General features: G+C 37.3%; 1 protein-coding gene and 1 non-coding gene across 2 annotated transcripts; one reads left to right on the top strand and one right to left on the bottom strand.

Moving 5' to 3' along the window:
• Positions 1-14,238: 14,238 nt before the first annotated feature.
• On the bottom strand, positions 14,239-14,823 carry LOC107458554 (uncharacterized). Its single transcript, XM_016076759.1, has one exon. It carries the CDS (start codon positions 14,821-14,823, stop codon positions 14,239-14,241), a length of 585 nt encoding a protein of 194 aa, XP_015932245.1.
• Positions 14,824-15,876: 1,053 nt separating this feature from the next.
• Positions 15,877-15,979, top strand: LOC127740885 (small nucleolar RNA R71). The gene has a single exon (XR_008001741.1). It is a non-coding gene; the product is annotated as a small nucleolar RNA R71 (small nucleolar RNA).
• The last annotated feature ends 6,823 nt before the right edge of the window (positions 15,980-22,802 follow it).

A 22,802-nucleotide genomic window follows, 5' to 3' on the forward strand; every position in this document is an offset into this window, starting at 1 on the left:
TTTAATGCAATTTGAGGTATTTCATACTTATGATTGTTCTCTTCAATTTATGTTATTGATGCTTCCAATTGGTTGTTTGGATTTCATTATCTCTTATTACTTTTCTAAGCTTTTATTTTGTGCCCACCAAGTGTTTGATAGAATGCTTGGAGGGATGTTAGAGTAGGATTTTATGTTCTTGACTTGGGATGGTAACTTGGAACTCTTGAGTTACTAATGCCCAAGTAATTGATGATTGATAGCCATTGACTCTAGTTCTCACTAATTGAATTGGTGGAGAGTTAGGACTTATGGACTTGGATTGATATAGCTCATTTAACTTTCCTTTACTACTAGTTAGAGGATGATTTAATGAGATTGATCCTTACGAATTCTCATGTTGTGGTTAGTGATAAGGATAGAGATCCTTGACCACCAAACCTTGCCAAGACCCCTTTATCATTTGATTTTTCATTACCATTTACTTTTTCTTGTTCTCTTAATCTGAAAACTCCAAAAATATACCTTTGCATAACCAATTATAAGAACACCTCCCTGCAATTCCATGAGAGACGACCCGAGGTTTAAATACTTCGGTTATTAGATTTATTAGGGGTTTGTTACTTGTGACAACCAAACTTTTGTATGAAATGATTATTGTTGGTTTATAAACTATACTAGCAACGTGATTTCAATTGTGAAATTCTAGACCACGCAAAAGTCCGTTCATCAATGACTGAATGTAAATGACTAAATTTAAATGGCGGAAAGTAAATTGTAGGAAATTAAAGTGCAGAAGCTTAAATTGCAAGAAATTAAATGGGAATAGGGATTGTTAAGCATAGATGTAAAGTGCAGAATTAAAAGAATGGGTAAGATCAGAGAGGGGGAGCTCATTGGGGTCAGGAGATGTGATAATTCTCCGGATCAAATTCATGTTCATCTCTTCCTCAATCAATACATTCATTGATCTCCTTCGTAATCTTAAGTGATTAAATCCCAATTCCTTGGCAATCTAATCTCTCTAAACATGAACAATTGCCCAATTCTTTGATTTAAGTGCTCATGAGAAGAGATGAAGTATGGTCACTGATTATACCACACATATTCATAGATCAAAGTATTGGTAGGATTACATATCACTATCTCCATCCAAACCCCAATCTAATCCAATGTGAGAATGCATTTCTAGCATAATCTCCTCATTCTTCTTCCAAGGTTCAGAGGAGATCCAATTATGAATAGCTTCTTTTCCAGGATAGCTATCCAATTGGATGAAGACCGAAAGCTTTCTAGCAAATTCAAGAGAAAAGAAAGAAGAAGAAGAATGAAAATATTGATCCATTGAATTACACAGAGCTCCCTAACCTAATGAAGGAGGGTTTAGTTCATCATAGCTCAATTCAAATTACAAGAAAAGAAAAAGTGCAGAAAGCAGAGAAGAGAAGTACAGAGTGGAATTTCCCACTTGGGTTTCTCACTGTCCAACCCCTTCTAACTTAAATTCTAAGCTATTTATACACTTTCTTCAATTGATTTTCAGGTCATCTGGATTGGGCGTTTGGCCTTTGTTGGAATTGATTTAGCTGGCTTCCAATGCAGTTGAAAAGAGAGAGGTGCCAATTGTGCAATTCTGATATTAACGTTGGAGTCAACGTTTTTGGGCAAACGTTGAGTCAAACGTTCTTTAGGAAAGATGGATTCTGGGTGCTGCAATCAATGTTTGACTCAACGTTGGGGTGCCAACGTTCGCCCATCCACGCGTGCGCATGGCATACGCGTACGCCTGGATGGCACATTTTACAACTTCACGCGTTTGTGCTGCCTATGCGTGTGCGTTTTTGGGACCAAAATGCACATCCACGCGTGCGAGTCACCTATGCGTGCGCGTGGATGCAAAATACCCAATTCCAATTTTTGAAAGCTTTTCAAAGACGTTGGACCCAGCATTTAAGTGGAAACGCTCCCTCCAACGTTGATTTATCCACGCGTGCGCGTCACCTACACGTGCGCATGGATTGCCAATATTCATGCTCATGCATACGCGCGCGCGTTGATGCGCTTTTTCCAAAATTGAGTTTTGAACTTCATTTCGTGCTCAACGTTGGACTAGCAACGTTCCCTCCAACGTTGGCCTATCCACGCGTGCGCGTCACCTACGCGTGCGCGTGGATTATCAAAATTCACGATTCATGCGTGAGCGTATAGCACGCGTACGCGTCACCACAATTTTTCCAATTTTCCAGAAAGCACATTACATCAAAACGTTGGAGGTAATATTTGGCTTGCCAACGTTCCCTCCAATGTTGGCACCAGAATTATGCAGAACTTTTGCTCTGCCTCTCCTTCCAACGTTTGAGGCAACGTTGGTGGTCCAACTTTGGCCACCAATGTTGTTTCTCCTCCTTTTTTCCGTGGCCATTCTTCAACTTTCTTCCATGCCTTTCTTTACCTATCATCAAGCAACAGATGCATCAAAGCCTTGCTAGATCACAAGAGATTACATCATTCTTAGCACACAAGTAATTATGGCATAAATCTCATGAAAAAGTATCAAATTAACTATGTTTGAATGAATCAAGGTATGCATGAACTTTTAATCCAAATGCTTACTTATGGCGTAAGAAAGTGCATAAAACCTAATGAAATCAAAAGAAAAAAGCTAGTGAAACTAGCCTAAGATGCCTTGGCATCACAACACCAAACTTAAATCTTGCTTGTCCCAAGCAAGCACTAAATTATGAGAAGATTGAATGAAACAGAAGGTAATACATGTCCATATCAGCAAGTGATTGAAATTGATTCATGTGGTTTTATGTAGAGAATGTTGCAGCTCAGTATTATTGATTCCTAGGTAAGAGATGTCCCCTTAAGCATCAACTAACATACTGCTATAACCTCTTATTATTCATCCTTGGTTTTTGATTTCTTTGTTTTTTTTTTTTTTTTTTTTTTATATGGATAGGCTTTCAGCTAACACTCTCGAACCAGTTGGTTCAAGGTGCTAGGTGTTGAAATACCCCTAAGGACTTAATCACCCAAGTCTCTCCTCAATATATACACACCACAGGCACATGGTTTGTTATTTACTCTTTTGGCCTTGGTGTCCAGCACCTCTTTGGGTTACTAAATATTTTGTGACAAGGTTGCTCTTGATTGTGAATTTTCAGTTGACAATCCCGGGTTAGTTAATCCAAGTTGTCAAGTGATGAAGCACTCCTATGAACTTACTCATTCAAGCATATCCTTGCACAAGAACACCACAGACACATACCTTAAGATCAAACTATAGGTGCCTAGCTTTTATTCTTTATTTCTTTCATATTTGTTCTTTCTTTCTTCTAAGGACTTTTATTTGCTAAGATTCATAGACAACAGCCAAGTTTACACTAAAGAAAGGTTATTAGTTATTAGTGAGCTAGCTACACAATCAGACATACATACCACCACTCAATCTTTATTTTATTCCTTGCCAAATGGAACCATTTCACTTCTATTCAAACATTTCTTTTATTTAATTTTAAAAACAAGGGGACAAGACATACAATTTAGCAAGTTGAAGTTAAACCAGACACTCAGGCTAAACACTTAATACAAAACATTAAACAAACAACTAACATAATCCTAACATAGGTAAATTACTTCGTGAGGGTACAGTTAGACTTCCAATTTAAACATTTCAAAGCAAGAGCAGCTAAGTGGCTATACAACCTTTTAGCTTCTTCTTAGTCGTGAATCACCTTTTTTAGCCTTGGTATTCTTTTTGCCTCTCTGGATGATGGTGCATAGTTTCTCTAAAGCTTGATCATCTTCCTGTGAAATTCATTGGAAGTTGCTTGTTCCCTAAGCACTTGAAAAAGGGTTAGTATGTATGTATGCTTGTGAATTCATGGACCCAGGTTGGTGTGTGAACACCAAACTTAGTTCCCTTCCTACTTCCAGCATAGTGAATACACACATGAAACCTCAAACGCTTTTATTAAGAAAATAAACTGTGAACTAAAAGAAATATTAACAATTGTTAAGTAAATTCTCTAGCTGTGTGGAGCTCTTAATCATTTATGCTCAGGGATGCATTGTACTCTTAGTGAAATTTATGGTGGAACACCAAACTTAGAGTTACACATTCTCCTTCAAATTCCCTTGGTGTGCAACACCAAACTTAGCTCATTGCAATGCAGAGAAGTTTACTTAACTTTTTTATTGAATAGCTAGGAATAGAAAACTACCTTTGGTTGGGTTACCTCCCAACAAGCACTCCTTTATCGTCATTAGCTTGACGATTGACCTCTCTTAGTTGAGCTTGTACTTCATTTTGGGATCTTCCCCCATATCACCCAAGTAATGTTTGAGCCTTTGTCCATTCATAGTGAAGGTCTGTTGTGAGCTTTCTTCTATGATTTCTATGTGTCCATAAGGTGAAATTTTGGTGACAAGAAAAGGTCCTAACCACCTTGATCTTAGCTTCCCAGGAAAAAGCTTGAGCTTGGAGTTGTAAAGTAGCACTCTTTGTCCCTCTTCAAAGGTCCTTGGTGCCACATTGAGATCATGCTTTTTCTTAGCCCTTTCTTTGTAGATTTTGGCATTTTCATAGGCTTGGGACCTGAATTCTTCTAATTCTTGCATTTGCAAGATCCTTCTTTCACCAGTAGCCTTGCTGTCAAAGTTTAGTAACTTGAGAGCCCAGAAAGCTTTGTGTTCCAGCTCTAGTGGTAGATGACAAGCCTTCCTATAAACTAATTGATATGGAGACATCCCAATTGACGTCTTGAAGGCTGTCCTATATGCCCAAAGAGCATCGTCCAGCTTTTTTGACCAGTCCTTTCTTGAAGATCCCACAGTCTTCTCCAGGATCCTTTTCAACTCTCTGTTGGATACCTCGGTTTGCCTACTTGTTTGGGGGTGATAAGGTGTGGCCACCTTATGCTTTACTCCATATCTCAAGAGTAGAGTCTCTAATGATCTATTGCAGAAATGGCTTCCTCCGTCACTGATAAGTGCTTTGGGGACTCCAAACTTGCTAAAGACATTTTTTTTTAGGAAGTTCAGAACCACCTTATTATCATTTGTTGGGGTTGCAATGGCCTCCACCCACTTAGATACATAGTCTACTGCCACTAAGATGTACCTGTTTGAGTCTGAGGTTGGGAAGAGACCCATGCAATCTATCCCCCATTCATCAAACAACTCAAGTTCTAGGATAAATTGCTATGGCATCTCATTTCTCTTGGGCAAGTTTCCAGCTCTCTGGCATTCATTACAACTCTTTACTAGTTCTTTTGCATCCTTGAAGATAGTGGGCCAAAAGAAACCACACTGCAATACCTTGGCTGCAGTTCTTTCTCCTCTAAAATGTCCTCCATAGCCAGAGCCATGACAATTCCGTAGGACTTCCTTTCCTTCTTCCTCTGAGATGCATCTTCTAAGTAGTCTATCTGAGCATTTTTTGAAAAGGTATGGTTCATCCTAGATGAAATATTTAGCATCATTAATGATCTTTCTCCTCTGATGTTTGTTAAATTCTGGAGGCACTTCCCCAATTGCTTTAAAATTGGCAATGTCCACAAACCAGGGTGCCTTGTGAACCACCATTAGTTGCTCATCAGGAAAACTCTCATTTACACTTAGGCTGAGTGTGCCTTCTTCTTCACAGGGAATCCTTGACAGATGATCTGCTACCTTATTCCCCACTCCCTTCTTATCTCTAATCTCAATGTTGAACTCCTGTAATAACAAAATCCACCTTATCAGTCTTGGTTTTGACTCTTGCTTGGCAAATAAGTATTCAAGTGCTGTATGATTAGTAAAAATAATCACTTTAGAGCCAATGAGATATGATCTAAATTTATCAAATGCAAACACTATTGCCAATAATTCCTTTTCAGTGGTGGTGTAATTCTTTTGAGTATCATTAAGGACCTTGCTAGCATAGTATATGACATGCACTAAATTGCCTTTACTTTGTCCAAACACTGTCCCAATAGCAAAATTTGATACATCACACATCAGTTCAAATGGCAAATCCCAGTCAGGTGGGGCAATAATAGGTGCTGAAGAAAGTTTCCTTTTTAGATTTTCAAAGGCTAGCATGCATTTTTGATCAAATACAATAGGTGTATCAGAAACAAGTAAGTTACTCAATGGTTTGGCAATTTTTGAAAAATCTATGATAAACCTTCTATAAAATTCAGCATGTCCTAAGAAACTTCTAATTGCTTTAACATTGCAAGGTGGAGGTAATTTCTCAGTTGCTTCCACCTTAGCTCTGTCTACCTCAATGCCCTTTTTGGAGATTTTAGGACCAAGAACCACCCCTTTAGTGACCATAAAATGGCACTTTTTCCAGTTGAGTACTAGGTTGGTTTCTTGACATCTCCTTAGCACTAAGGCAAAGTGGTACAAGCATTTAGAAAATGAATCACCAAATACAGTGAAGTCATCCATAAACACTTCAATAAACCTATCAATCATGTCAGAGAATATAGATAGCATGCACCTTTGGAATGTTGCAGGTGCATTGCACAATCCAAAGGGCATTCTCCTATATGCAAAGACACCATAAGAACAAGTAAAGGAAGTCTTTTCTTGATCTTTAAGGTCCACCACAATTTGACTATAGCCTGAGTATCCTTCCAAGAAGCAATAATATTCATGTCCAGCAAGCTTCTCTAGCATTTGATCCATGAAGGGCAGGGAAAAATGATCCTTCCTTGTGGCTTCATTGAGCTTTCTATAATCTATACACATACGCCATTCAGTCACTGTTCTTATTGGTATCAATTCATTTTTTTTAATTGGCACAACAGTGATTCCTCCCTTTTTGGGAACTACTTGGACATGGCTTACTGATGAGCGGATAATTTATACGCTTTTTGGCATTATTTTTAGGTAGTTTTAGTAGGATCTAGCTACTTTTTAGTATATTTTTATTAGTTTTTAAGAAAAATTCACATTTCTGGACTTTACTATGAGTTTGTGTATTTTTATGTGATTTCAGGTATTTTCTGGCGGAAATTGAGGGACCTGAGCAAAAATCTGATTCAGAAGCTGAAAAAGGAATGCTAATGCTGTTGGATTCTGACCTCCCTACACTCCAAATAGATTTTTTGGAGCTACAAAAACCCAAATGGCGCGCTCTCAATTGCGTTAGAAAATAGACATCCTGGGCTTTCCAGCAATATATAATAGTTCATACTTTGCTCGAGTTTTGACGATGCAAATTGGCGTTCAAACGCCAACTTCCTGCCCTATTCTGGCGTTAAACGCCAGAAACAGGATAGAAGCTGCAGTTAAACACCCAAACTGGCATAAAAACTGGCGTTTAACTCCAAGAAAAGTCTCTACACATGAAATCTTAAATGCTCAGTCCAAGCACACACCAAGTGGGCCTGGAAGTGGATTTCTGCATTATTTACTTATCTCTGTAAACCTTAGCTACTAGTTTTAGTATAAATATTACTTTTTCTCATTGTATTAGACGTCTTGGTTATTCTGGTTCCCCCTCTGGGACCGAAGCCAATGAACACCATTATCACTTATGTATTTTCAACAATGGAGTTTCTACACACCATAGATTAAGGTGTGGAGCTCTGCTGTTCCTCGAGTATTAATGCAAAGTACTATTGTTCTTCTATTTAATTCAAGCTTATTCTTATTCTAAGATGTTCAATCGCACTTCAACATGATGAATGTGATGATCCGTGACACTCATCACCATTCTTAATTTATGAACGCGTGCCTGACAACCACTTCCGTTCTACCTGCGAAAGCTAAAGTGTGTATTTCTTGGGTTTCTAATCAACGATTCACATCGACTGCCCTCTGACAATGGGGCATCTGAATCTGAGATTAGAAACTTCGTGGTATAGGCTAGAATCAATTGGCAGCATTCCTAAGATTCGGAAAGTCTAAACCTTATCGGTGGTATTCCGAGTAGGATCTGGGAAGGGATGACTGTAACGAGCTTCAAACTCGTGACTATGGGGCGTAGTGACAGACGCAAAAGGATCATTGGATCTTATTCTGACACGATCGAGAACCAACAGCTGATTAGCCATGCGGTAGCTGTGCCTGGTATTTTTCATCCGAGACAAAAAATTCGATAGTTGATTAGCCGTACAAAAACCGTAGAGGACCATTTTCACTGAGAGGACGGGAGTAGCCATTGACAATAGTGATCCCCAACATACTGCTTGCCATGGAAAGGAGTATGAATGATTGAATAAAGACAGTAGAAAAGTAGAGATTCAGAAGGAATAACGCATTTCCATACGCTTATCTGAAATTCCCACCAATAAATTACATAAGTATCTCTATCTTTATTTTATGTTTATTTATCTTTTAATTATCAAAAATCCCATAACCATTTGAATCCGCCTGACTGAGATTTACAATATTACCATAGCTTGCTTCAAGCCGACAATCTCCGTGGGATCGACCCTTACTCATGTAAGGTTTATTACTTGGACGACCCAGTGCACTTGCTGGTTAGTTGTGCGAAGTTGTGAAAAAGAGTTGAGATTACAATTGTGCGTACCAAGTTGTTAGCGCCATTGAGATCACAATTTCGTGCACCACTTACCCAAGGGCTATCTGAGATTGGGTAGATTACCCCTGCTTGCGACAACTTCATAACCTCCTTTTGTACTACTTCTTTCATGGCTGGGTTCAACCTTCTTTGGGGTTGAATGGGGGGCTTAGCATCTTCTTCCAACAAAATTTTATGCATACACATGGAAGGATGATGGAGGAAAAATCGTCGGTAGAGATTTTCACAAAAATAAATGCGTTGCGAGTACAGTTCTAAATCGACAATTCAACCTCAATCAAATTTAATATGTTTGTCACTTAAGTAAACCCAATAAGATTAACCGAAGTATTAAATCTCGGGTCGTCTCTCAAGGAATTGCAGGGAAGTGTAGTTTATTATTGGTTGTGAGATTATATCTTTTTGGCTTTTTGAAATAGGAGACAAGTAATATAAACAACAAGGAAATAAAATAAGAATTAAGAAAAGTCCTAGCAAGAATTGAGAAATTAGAATTCCTATCCCCGTTATCATCATCAATTGTGATGGTAATTGCCTTTTGCTTTCACTTAGTTAACCTCTAACAACAAAGAAAAGTCAAATGAGCAAAATCAACTTAGGTTCACAAGTCATAATCAAAGACTAGATTTAGTGAAGCCTAAGCCAACTAGCAAGTCTCAATTACTAATCAACAAAAGACTTTTGATAACTCAAGAGTCTCTAAATAATCAATCCAAGTTAAGAACATAAAAATCTAAATTAAAATCCTTCCAAGCATTTTATCAAACACTTGGAAGGCACAGAATAAAAACATAGAAAATTAATAAGAGACAATAAAATCTAAGATACCCAATTGCAAGACAACAATAACCAATGTTTAAAGAAGGAGCAATAACTTAAAAATATGAATTGCATTAATCTAAATCAAAGGACCAAATGTGCATCAATAATGAAGTAAACAAACGGAAGTAATAACAAATAAACTAAAAGAGGTAAGATGCTAGAACAAACAAGAGTAAAGGAAAACTAAATTAAAGGAACATTGAACTTGAATTTGAGAAGAAATTGAAAAGAGAAATCCCTCTCTCTAGAAAACTACATCTAAACCTAAAATTATGTGAATGAGAAGTGAATGAATGAATGACCCCCATTCTGCTCCTCTCCCAGCCTCTAATATTTGTTTTTGGGCTAAAAAAGGACCAAAAACAGCCTAGAAATCGCCTTCAGTGATTTCTGATACGTGTAGCATGTGGCTCTGTCAAGTGTACGTGTCGCCCACGCGTACGCATCGATGAACTTTTGCAAGGTCACGCATACGCGTGATCCACGCGTGCGCATCTCCTAACTGCATGACAACTATGGCAAATTGTATATGATTTTGAATCCCCAGATGTTAGCTTTCCAATGCAACTGAAACTGCCTCATTCGAACCTCTGTGGCTCAAGTTATGGTCAATTTAGTACGAAGAGGTCAGGGTTGACAACTTAGCAATTCCTTCAATTTATTGTATTCTTTCCACTTTTGCATGCTTTCTTTCCATCCTTTAAGCCATTCCTGCACTATAAATCCTGAAATCACTTAACACACATATCAAGGCATCGAATGGTAATAAGAAAGGATTAAACATAGCAAATTTGAGGCCAAAGAAGCATGTTTTCAATCATAGCACAAAATTATGAAGGAAAATATAAAACATGCGAATTCTATGAATAAGTGTGAGAATAGTGGATAAAATCCACTGAATTAAGCACAAGATAAACCCTAAAAATGGGGTTTATCAATCTCCCCACACTTAAACATTAGCATGTCCTTATGCTAAGCTCAAGAGAAACTATAAGAGTGTGAAGAAGAATGGTATAATTTATGAAATGCAAATTATCTATATGAATGCAACTAAATGTAAAATGCTTTTACCTACTTAGTTAAAAATAGATAAACTTTTCAAGAACAAATATGAACTGGATTTCACTAATTCAAATCATAAAAATAAAGTACAAATAAACTTGCAAGAAGAAGAAGATAGCTCATGAAAGCCGGGAACAAAGAATCGAGCATCGAACCCTCACTGGAAGTGTATACACTCTAATCTCTCAGGTGTTTAAGGTTCGATTCTCTCAATTCTCTACTAATCTTGCTTTCTAAGGCTTGCTCTTCATCTAACAATCAACAAAAATTAAATGTACCAATACACAAATCAAGAGGTCTTTTGAGGGTTGTAATGGGGTTAGGGTCAAGGTAGGATTATATTTGGTCAAGTGGACTAAAATCTGAATCCTTAATTAACCCAAACTTCCCACCTAACTTAAGACAATCCATGTAATCACAATACAAAATCTAACTACCCATTAACTATGTTTACCACATATTCATGCATCCCAAATTTGAGTACAATACATATGCATTGCTATCACCATTTACTTTAAGGCATTTTGTCCCCTTTTTATTATTTGCTCTTTTTCTTTTCTTTTTCTCTTTTTTTTTTCAATGCATATGATTAAGATATTGAATGCAAGAATATATGCTCAACTATTGTTTTGCACATTTTCACAAAAATATACAACACCTAATTCTCAAACTAAATATTGGCAACCCCAATTTTCCCACACTTAAATCATTAACACTATCACTAGTCTAAGCTAACCAAGGATTTAAATTAAGGACATTATTATTTTTTAAGTTAGAGTTAGTGATGGGTTAGAGTAAAGAATGAATGGGATTAAAAGGCTCAACATTGGTTTACAAAGGATAATGAAAAAGGTTAAGGCCATATGGGTATGTAAGCTCAGTGAAACAAAGGCTTCAATCATATAAGTGCATGCATACATCAAACAATGTAAATATAGAATCAAGCAAGACAAAGATCACAATTTTAGAGAGAACAACACACACCAAAAATAGAATATTGGTTGATAAAATGCAACCAATCAATCAGGCTCAAAATCTCACTGGTTTTGTGTGTTCTAGCTCTAAAACCATGTTCCAAAATAAATTTCTTCAAACAAATTTAACAAAAGCTTTAGTTCAAATTAGTGAAATACTCTAAAAAGTTTCTTGAAAAAGAAGATATCACTTCAACCAAGTAGTGGTAAAGTATGCACGAAATCTAACAACATGCAATTAAACATGCAAATGCAACAACTAATTTAACAAAGAAAATTAAAAATTGGTGTTAAGATAGGAAAGTAACTAACCCACGGAGATCAATATCGACCTCCCCACACTTAAAGATTGCACTGTCCTCGGTGCATGCTAAGATGTGCAAGTGGACGGGTGGCCACAACTGATGTTTTTCTCCAAGAGTTTGTGCGGATGGACTTGTCTGTTGCCCCATTGATAGCTTTTCCTTTCTCTTCTCGGTGGCCATTCTTAAAGAAGAGAAAAAGGAGGAAAAGTGACCCAGAAACAAAGATAAGAAAACAAATAAAATATGGGTGGGTTAATGGCAAATAATGAGGGTCTCAACTACATGGTAGCTACAACATGTAAGTGAGAAAGCAATATATGCAAATGGCATATCAATAGTACAAGAATTGCAACATTGAGGGTGAGAGAGAGTGGGTAATGAAAGACAATATAACTTCATGTCAATGCAAAAAGAATACAATTGTCATAAAATATTAGCATTGACTTATGAATAATATCACCCAACAATATAAAACAAGTCATTAAACACCAAAATAATGCAAGAAAAATGCAACAGATGAGTAAGAAAATTTAACACCAATGAAAAAATAATAAACTTATAAAAGAAAATAAAAGCATGCACGAAGTTAAAATGCAATGAATTAAAGTATGCAAATGCAAAAAGTAAAAGGGAATAAAAGAGAATAATGATGAGAAGCTAAAGAAATGAAGAAGAAGAAAGTAAGAAGGGAAGAAGAAAAAAGGAGATGGGAGAGAAGAAAGAAGAAAGAAATTAAAAATAGGGCACGACACGCGCGCGTAGGTCACGTGTGCGCGTGGAAACAAAAACAGCCATGCGATGCGTAAGCGTCATCCACGCACACGCCGGATGGCCAAAAATGAACACTGACGTGTGACTACTCGCGTGCTAAATGCGCAATTCCAGCACAGTGGCAGCCCAACTCTCTGTCCAATTCACCCAAAATGCCGTTTTTCATCCCCCGCGTACGCGTCACTGACGCTTACGCGTGGGTTGACAAAACTGCAGGTGACGCGTACGTGTGGGGCACGCGTACGCGTAGGGTGGCTTGTGCACCAGGCACCCCTCCCGCGCAGTTCCAGTGTAACTTTCTGTTCATTTTTAATAAAGAGCCAACTTCCATATGACGCGTGCGCGTCAGGTCCAATTTTTTTTATATATCAACACCAAAAATTATTAAACAACTAAACCATAAATTAAACGAAATAAACATAACTAAAAATAATAATTTAACTTATTACTAATATAAGCAAAAGAGAAAAATAGGAAGAATATACCATGGTGGGGTGTCTCCCACCTAGCACTTTTAGTTAAAGTCCTTAAGTTGGACATTCGGTGAGCACCTTGTCATGGTGGCTTGTGTTTGAACTCGTCTTGAAACTTCCACCAACGCTTGGACTTCCAATAAGCTCCAACATTTTCAAGTGAATTCACCAAGCCTTGATGAAGGTCTTCACAAGTCTTGAGCTCCCAAAGTTGATCCTCCTGTATGCCGGGATCCCAAATCTTGTTACTACATCCGTCTTCTTGTTGATCATCGTTTTTCCAACTGGGTGGCAAGCAATGCGAATTCTCAACGAAGTACCAAACTCTTCTGAGATCGAACCAATGGATCACTAGCCCGACCCTTGCATCTAGCTCTTGAAATCTCAACCTTGATGAGCCTCGATTTGCAACTCCAACTACTAAATATCCTTCTCTTACGCTTCATTCCGCAAAGCCTCCTAAGTTGGCCCTCCATTTCAAGTAGACCATACTCAAGTGGAACAATAAAGCGAATGGAGATAAATTTTACCAACTCAAAGGAAGGAGCATACGGCAACCTAGGTAGAGAAGTCTCCGATGATCTTGACAGTGCATATTCAACTCCCGTCCAATCTTTTCAAACGACTTCCACCTCATTGTTGCTTTCAATTTCATCGGAAGAAGGTTGGCTTGATTCATGATCATCATCACCAAAGGAACTTTTCTCTTGATATATTCCATCCAATTCTTCATAAGAAATATGCTTTGGAAGTTGTTCACCTTCTTCCTTAACCGCTTTTCTAAGTCCAATGGGGGATGACTCAATTATAGTAAGAGATTCATCAATTATTGAATCTATCTCTTGATTAATCTCTTCAAAGTCTTCAACTATGATATGCTATGGAGGTTGTACACCCTCCTCAACATCAAATTCAAACTCTTTAGAAGGAGGCTCTATGACTTGAGGTTCCCATGGACTCTTAACATCTCCCAAGTCGTCAACCACTTCTTCCTCTTCGATTAGCTCTTCCTCTTGTTCTTGACTGAAGGCAGAATTGATGATTACTGGATAACTTTCATCAATTCTCAAATATGCATACTTGAGGGTAGAAGGTAGTGCTTTTAGTTCAAGTTTTGGGGCTTTCTTCCCTTCCTTATTTTCTTTTGATGTGCTTGAAGTGGGCACTACAATTGGTTGGATCACTACAACTTCATTGATTGATACAAATTCTTCTTCTGACAATTCTTCTAGTTCCTTTTCATTTAGAATTTCTTGTACCAATATCTCCACTGTATCCACTCTCATACATTCCCCTAGTGATTCCTACGGGTAGCTCATGGCCTTGAACACATTGAACACCATCTTCTCATCATGGAGTCTAAGGGTAAGTTCACCCTTTTGGACATCAATTATGGCTCCAGCAGTTGCTAAAAATGGCCTTCCCAAAATGATTGAAGCTTTGGCTTCTTCCTCCATATCCAACACCACAAAGTCAGTCGAAAAGATGAAATCTCCCACTTTTACCAACAAGTCTTCTACTATTTCATGAGAAAATTTGAATGACCGGTCTGCTAATTGAAGTGCCATTCTTGTTGGTTTGGCTTCCTCAATCTTCATTCTTCTCATCATTGCTAAGGACATCAAATTTATGCTAGCTCTCAAATCACATAAAGCCTTCTCCACTGTGATTTCTCCTATGATACAAGGAATTTGGAAGCTTCCGGGGTCCTTTAATTTTTGAGGTAGTTTGTGTTGGATGATGGTGCTACACTCCTCAGTTAATAGCACAGTTTCATCATTTCTCCAACTTCTCTTCTTAGTCATCAAATCCTTCAAAAACTTGGCATAGAGGGGCATTTTCTCTAGTGCTTCAGCAAATGGGATATTGATTTGGAGTCTTTTGAACATTTCCAAGAATATGGAAAATTGGCTGTCATTTTCACTTTTCTTTAACCTTTAAGGATAAGGGGCCTTTGGAATGTATGGCTTCCGGATCTCTTTTTCTTGAAGTGGGTTGGGTGTAGGTGTTTGTGCTTCCTCCCCATCCTTTGAGTTTTCATCCATTCTCTGTTCTTGTTCCCTTTGAGGTCTCCTTCAACTCCTTTTCACTCCTGAGTGTAATAGCTTTGCATTCCTCCTTTGAGTTTGTCTTGATCACATTACACGGGTTATGGCCAGGGGCTTGCTTGGTCAGGTGTCCAATTCGTGCTTCAAGTTTCTGAATGGCAGCATCTTGGTTTTGCAAGTTGGATCTCACCTCCTCCTTGAATTTTTTCATATCATCAGACTCCTTGCAAAGATTTGCAAGCATAGCTTCAATGCTAGATAGCTTATCCTCAGATGGCAGATTGGACATGGGATGTTGAGGCTGGTTATTTTGGGTTTGGTATGGTGGCTGGAAAGAGTTGTTTTGTGTGGTTTGATATGGTCTTTGGTTGGGTTGTTGGTCATTTGAGTTGTTGAATTGGTGGGAGTTGTGGGGTCTGTGATCTTGGCTCTGATTTTGTTGGTTTCCCCACCCAAAGTTTGGGTGGTTCTTCCAACCAGGGTTGTATGTTTTGGAATATGGATCATAGGCTTGTCTTGAAGAATTTCCAATGTAATTAGCTTGTTCCCAGTCAACTCCTTCCTCTGTGTTTAACTCTGCTTGTACTGATGGTTGAGTGTGGATTGCTGCAACTTAGTTTGCCTCCATCTTCTTTGTGAGATCTGTCAATTGCTTGGCAATCATCTTGTTTTGAGCCAAAATTGCATCCATGTTGTTCAGCTCCATGACTCCTCTATTGTTGCTTCTCTCATAGGCATAAAAATACTCATTATTAGCCACTGTTTCAATGACAACAATGGCTTTCTTTATGGTCTTTTTCTTGTTGAGAGCCGCTAGAAGAATGGTCTAAAGCCTTTTTAGACTCATATGACAGCTCCTCATAGAAGATATGCAGTTGCACCCACTCATTGAACATGTCAGGGGGCATTTTCTTGTCAAGTCCTTATACCTTTCCCATGCTTCATACAAGGTTTTACCATCCTGCTGCCTGAATGTTTGAACCTTTGATCTCAGCCTATTGACTCTTTGTGGAGGATAGAACCTTGCCAAGAATTTGTTCACTACATCTTTCCAAGTTGTGAGGCTTTCCTTTAGAAATGATTCTAGCTATTTGGATGCTTTATCCCTTAGAGAGAAGGGGAATAGAAGCAATCTGTAGGCATCAGGATGCACACCATTTGAATTTACTGTATCACAGATCCTTAGGAATGTAGTGAGGTGCTGATTCGGGTTTTCTTGGGCACTTCTTCCGAAAGAATAATTGTTTTAAAGCAGAGTAATGAGTTGAGGCTTTAATTCAAAATTATTGGCCTGGATGGTTGGCTTGAGAATGCTGCTCCCACAATTCCCAAGGTTGGGATTAATGTAGGATCCCAGCACTCACCTCTCTTGTGGTGCATGATTCCCAGCACCTTCACCAGCATGGTTGTGAATCTCTTCCTCTATAACAACGTCCAGATCCTCTTCTAACTCTTCTTCTCCAACTACTCCTTTGCCTCTTACTTTCCTCCTTAATCTAAGGAAGGTCCCCTCCGATTCACTATCAAAAGAAGTTGAAATCCCTCTTCTACCTGTCATACAATTGGGGAACAGACAGCAAACAGAAAGTGGAAATTTTACAGTAATGACAAAGTGTGGTTAGAGAAATTAAGGCAATTAATCAAATAGTTAGTGAGTCAGTGGATTAGTTTTGCTGGAAAATAAAGAAATAGAAGAAACAACTTAAAATTGTAGAAGGTAAAAGTAAACAACTGAAATTAAAACTTAATCAATCAAAAGAAAAGAAAATTGCTCAATCTAGTTATCCTCCAATTTAGTAATTGTCAATACAAAACCAATTCCCAGCAACAGCGCCATAAACTTGATATGCAAAAACATGTCTCACAACAAATTTCCTACCGGCAAGTGCACCTGATTGTCGTCAAGTAAAACTCACTATAGAGTGAGGTCGAATCCCACAGGAATTGGTTGGTTGATCAACATTAATTGGAGAATTCTTCTAGTTGAACGAAATCAGATTTAAAGTGAGGAGTGCAGAATGTAATTTGGCGGGAAACTTAAATCGCAAGAAACGTAAATGACTGAATGTAAATGACTGAATTTAAATGGCGGAAAGTAAATTGCAGGGAATTAAAGTGCAGAAGCTTAAATTGCAAGAAATTAAATGGGAATGGGGATTGTTAAGCATAGATGTAAAGTGCAGAATTAAAAGAATGGGTAAGATCAGAGAGGGGGAGCTCATTGGGGTCAGGAGATGTGATAATTCTCTGGATCAAATTCATGTTCATCTCTCTCTCAACAATGCATTCATTGATCTCCTTGGTAATCTTAAGTGATTAGATCCTAATTCCTTGGCAATCTAATCTCTCTAAACATGAACAATTGCCCAATTCCTTGATTTAAGTGCTCATGGGAAGAGATGAAGTATGGTCACTAATTATACCACACATATTCATATATCAAAGTATTGGTAGGATTACATGTCACTGTATCCATCCAAACCCCAATCTAATCCAATGTGAGAAAGCATTTCTAGCATGATCTCCTCATTCCTCTTGCAAGGTTCAGAGGAGATCCAATTATGAATGGCTTGTTTTCCAAGATAACTATCGAATTGGATGAAGACCGAAAGCTTTCTAGCAAAATCAAGAGAAAAGAAAGAAGAAGAAAAATGAAAACTAATATTGATCCATTGAGTTACACAGAGCTCCCTAACCCAATGAAGGAGGGTTTAGTTCATCATAGCTCAATTCAAATTACAAGAAAAGAAAAAGTGCAGAAAGCAGAGAAGAGAGGTACGGAATGGAATTTCCTAATTGGGTTTCTGATGAGTGGATAATTTATACGCTTTTTCAATGAGTTCAAGTGTTTTTCTATGATTTTAGGTATTTTCTGGCTGAAATTGAGGGACCTAAGCAAAAATCTTATTCAGAGGCTGAAAAAGGACTGCTGATGCTGTTGGATTCTGACCTCCCTGCACTCGAAATAGATTTTCTGGAGCTACAGAAACCTAAATGGCGCTCTCTTAATTGCGTTAGAAAGTAGACATCTTGGGCTTTCCAGAAATATATAATAGTCTATACTTTACTCGAGTTTTGACGATGCAAACTGGTGTTCAAACGCTAATTTTCTGCCCTATTCTGGCGTTAAACGCAGAAACATGATAAAAGCTGGAGTTAAATGCCCAAACTGGCATAAAAACTGGTGTTTAACTCCAAGAAAAGTCTCTACACATGAAAGCTTTAATGCTCAGTCCAAGCACACACCAAGTGGGGCTGGAAGTGGATTTCTGCATCATTTACTTATTTTTGTAACCCTAGTAACTAGTTTAGTATAAATAGGACTTTTTACTATTGTACTTACATCTTTGGATGTTTAGTCCTTAGACAGATCTTTGGTTCATCTTTTGATCTTTTGATCACTTTTGGGAGGCTGGCCATTCGGCCATGTCTGGACCTTTATCACTTATGTATTTTCAACGGTGGAGTCTCTATACACCATAGATTAAAGTGTGGAGCTCTGCTGTTCCTCGAGTATTAATGCAAAGTAGTATTATTTTTCTATTCAATTTAAGCTTATTCTTATTCTAAGATATTCACTCGCACTTCAACCGGATGAATGTGATGATCCGTGAGACTCATCATCATTCTCACCTATGAACGCGTGCTTGACAACCACTTCCGTTCTATCTGCAATAGCTTGAGTGTGTATCTCTTGGATTCCTGGTCCATGCATTTAATTTCCTCTCCTGACAACAGAGCCTTCAATTCCTTGAGATAAGAGTCTTCGTGGTATAAGCTAGAATCAATTGGCAGCATTACAGAGATCTGAAAAGTCTAAACCTTGTCTGTGATATTTTGAGTAGGATCTGGGAAAGGATGACTGTGACGAGCTTCAAACTCATGACTATTGGGCGTAGTGACAAACGCAAAAGGATCAATGGATCCTACTCCACCATAAGTGAGAACCGACAGATGATTAACCCTATATAACCCGTGGCTGGACCATTTTCACTGAGAGGACAGGAGGTAGCCATTGACAACGGTGATGCCCGAACATATAGCTTGCCATAGAAAGGAGTATGAAGGATTAGATGAAGGCAGTAGGAAAGTAGAGATTCAGTAGGAATAATGCATCTCCATACGCTTATCTGAAATTCCCACCAATGAATTACATAAGTATCTCTATCTTTATTTTATGTTTATTTATCTTTTAATTATCAAAACTCTATAACCATTTGAATCCGCCTGACTGAGATTTACATGATGACCATAACTTGCTTCAAGCCGACAATCTCCGTGGGATCAACCCTTACTCACGTAAGGTTTATTACTTGGACGACCCAATGCACTTGGTGGTTAGTTGTGCGAAGTTGTGAAAAAGAGTTGAGATTACAATTGTGCACCAAGTTTTTGGCGCCGTTGCCAGGGATTGTTCGAGTTTGGACAACTGATGGTTCATCTTATTGCTCAGATTAGGTAATTTTCTTCTTGTTTCAACCTTTATTTTATTTTCAAAAAGTTTTCAAAAATCTTTCAAAAATTTTTTCTTCTTTTTCGTTTTTCCAAGATAATTTTTTAAAAAATCCAAAAAAATTAATAAAATCATAAAAACAAAAAAAAATTTGTTTCTTGTTTGAGTCTAGAGTCAAGTTTTGAGTTTGGGATCAAATTCATGTTTTAATTTTTCTCAAAATTTTCAAAAATTCATGCATGGTGTTCTTCATGATCTTCAAGTTGTTCTTGATAAGTCTCCTTGTTTGATCTTAAAATTTTCTTGTTTTGTGTCTTTTCTTGTCTTTCATATGCATTTTTTATTTGTTAGTGTCTAAACATTAAAAATTTCTAAGTTTGGTGTCTTGCATGTTTTTCTTGTCTTAAAAATTTTCAAAAATAAGTTGTTGATATTCATCATGATCTTCAAAGTGTTCTTGGTGTTCATCTTGACATTCATAGTGTTTTTGCATGCATCATTTGTTTTAATCCAAAGTTTTCATGTTTTGAGTCATTTTTGTGGTTTTTCTCTTTCTTCATTAAATTAAAAAAAATCAAAAAAATATCTTTTCCTTATTTCACTCATAAATTTCGAAATCTTTGGGTTGATTTAGTCAAAATTTTATTAAAATTAGTTGTTTCTTGTTAGTCAAATCAAGATTTCAATTTCAAAAATTTATCTTTTCAAAATCTTTTTCAAAATCAAATCTTTTCTTTTTTCTTTTTTTTTTTTATTTTCAAAAATTCTTTAAAATTAATTTTCAAAAATCTTTTTCTTAATTTTATCTTTTACTTTCGAAATTATTACTAACAATTAATGTTTTGATTCAAAAAATTTCAAGTTTGTTACTTTCTTGTTAAGAAAGATTCAATCTTTAAATTCTAGAATCATATCTTTTAATTTCTTGTTAGTCAAGTCATCAACTTCAATTTTCAAAATCAAATCTTTTTTTTAAAAATTTTCTTTTTCAAATCTTTTTCAAAATAAATTTCAATCATATCTTTTTAATCATATCTTTTTCAAATCATATATTTTTCAAACTTTAATTTCAAAATATCTTTTCTAACTTTTAATCTTTTCAAAATTGATTTTCAAATCTTTTTCAATTAACTGATTGACTTTTTGTTTGTTTTACTATTTTTTATCTTTTTCAAAACCACCTAACTACTTTTCTCTCTCTAATTTTCAAAAATCACCTTCCTCTTTTTCAAAATTCTTTTAGTTAACTAATTATTTCAAATTTCAATTTTAATTTTATTTCCTCTCTTAATTTTCGAATTCTAACCAAATTTTAAAATAAAAACAAAAATATTTTCCTTTTCCTTTTAATTATTTTCGAAAACTCCCCCTCTCTCCTTCTATTTATTTTATTTATTTACTAACACTTCTCTTCCACTCATCAAAAATTTGAACCCTTTCCCTCTCTCTGAGTTCGAATTTTTCTCTTTCTTTCCTCATTCTTATTCTTCTTCTCTTCTACTCACATAAAGGAATCTCTATACTATGACATAGAGAATTCCTCTTCTTTTCTGTTCTCTTCTTTTTCATATGAGTAGGAGCAAGGACAAGAACATTCTTGTTGAAGCTGATCCTGAACCTGAAAGGACTCTGAAGAAGAAGCTAAGAGAAGCTAAAGCACAATAATCCAGAGAAAACCTTACAGAGAATCTCGAAAAAGAAGTAATGGCCGAACCCAACAACAATGCGAGGAAGATGCTTGGTGACTTCACTGCACCAAATTCCAACTTTCATGGAAGAAGCATCTCAATCCCTGCCATTGGAGCAAACAATTTTGAGTTTAAGCCTCAATTAGTTTCTCTGATGCAACAGAATTGCAAGTTTCATTGACTTCCATCAGAAGATCATTTTCAGTTCTTAACTGAATTCTTACAAATCTGTGATACTGTTAAGACCAATGGAGTTGATCCCGAGGTCTACAAGCTTATGCTTTTCCCTTTTGCTGTAAGAGACAGAGCTAGAATATGGTTGGATTCTCAACCTTGAGATAGCCTGAACTCTTGGGATAAGCTGGTCACAACTTTCTTAGCCAAATTCTTTCCTCCTCAAAAGCTGAGCAAGCTTAGAGTGGATGTTCAAACCTTCAGGCAAAAAGAAGGTGAATCTCTCTATGAAGCTTGGGAAAGATACAAGCAATTGACCAAAAAGTGTCCTTCTGACATGCTTTCAGAATGGACTATCCTCGATATATTCTATGATGGTCTGTCTAAATTGTCTAAGATGTCATTGGACCATTCTGTAGGTGGATCTATTCACCTGAAGAAAACACCTGCAGAAGCTTAGGAACTCATTGAAATGGTTGCAAATAACCAGTTCATGTACACCTCTGAAAGGAATCCTGTGAGTAATGGGACGCCTCAGAGGAAGGGAGTTCTTAAAATTGATGCTCTGAGTGCCATATTGGCTCAGAACAAAATGTTAACTAAGCAAGTCAATATGATTTCTCAGAGTCTGAATGGTTTGCAAAATGCATCCAACATTACTAAAGAAGCATCTTCTGAAGAAGAAGCTTATGATCCTGAGAACCCTGCAATGGCAGAGGTGAATTACATGGGTGAAGCCTATGGAAACACCTATAATCCCTCATGGAGAAATCATCCGAATTTCTCATGGAAGGATCAACAAAAGCCTCAACAAGGCTTTAATAATTGTGGAAGAAACAGGTTTAGCAATAGCAAGTCTTTTTCATCATCCTTTCAGCAATATACAGAGAATTCTGAGCAGAGCCCCTCTAGCTTAGCAAATATAGTCTCTGATCTATCTAAGGCCACTCTAAGTTTCATGAATAAAACAAGGTCCTTCATTAGAAATTTGGAGGCACAAGTGGGCCAGCTGAGTAAAAGAGTCACTAAAACTCCTCCTAGTACTCTCCCAAGCAATACAGAAGAGAATCCAGAAAGAGAGTGCAAGGCCATAACCTTACTTGGTGTGGCCGAACCTAGAGAGGAGGAGAAGTACGTGAATTCCAATGAGGAAGACCTCATGGGATGTCCTTTGGACAAAAAGGAGTTCCTAATTGAGGAACCTAAGGAATCTGAGGCTCATCTAGAGACCATAGAGATTCCATTGAACCTACTTCTGCCATTCATGAGCTTTGATGACTATTCATCCTCTGAAGAGGATGAAGATATTACTGAAGAGCAAGTTGCTAAGTACCTTGGAGCAATCATGAAGCTGAATGCCAAGTTATTTGGTAATGAGACTTGGGTGGATGAACCCCCCTTGCTCACCAATAAACTGAATAACTTGATTAGGCAGACATTACCTCAAAAGAAAGAGGATCCCGTAAGGTTCTTAATACCTTGTACCATAGGCACCATGACCTTTG

Source organism: Arachis duranensis, chromosome 7, assembly GCF_000817695.3.
Source record: "Arachis duranensis cultivar V14167 chromosome 7, aradu.V14167.gnm2.J7QH, whole genome shotgun sequence".
Lineage (NCBI taxonomy): Eukaryota > Viridiplantae > Streptophyta > Magnoliopsida > Fabales > Fabaceae > Arachis > Arachis duranensis.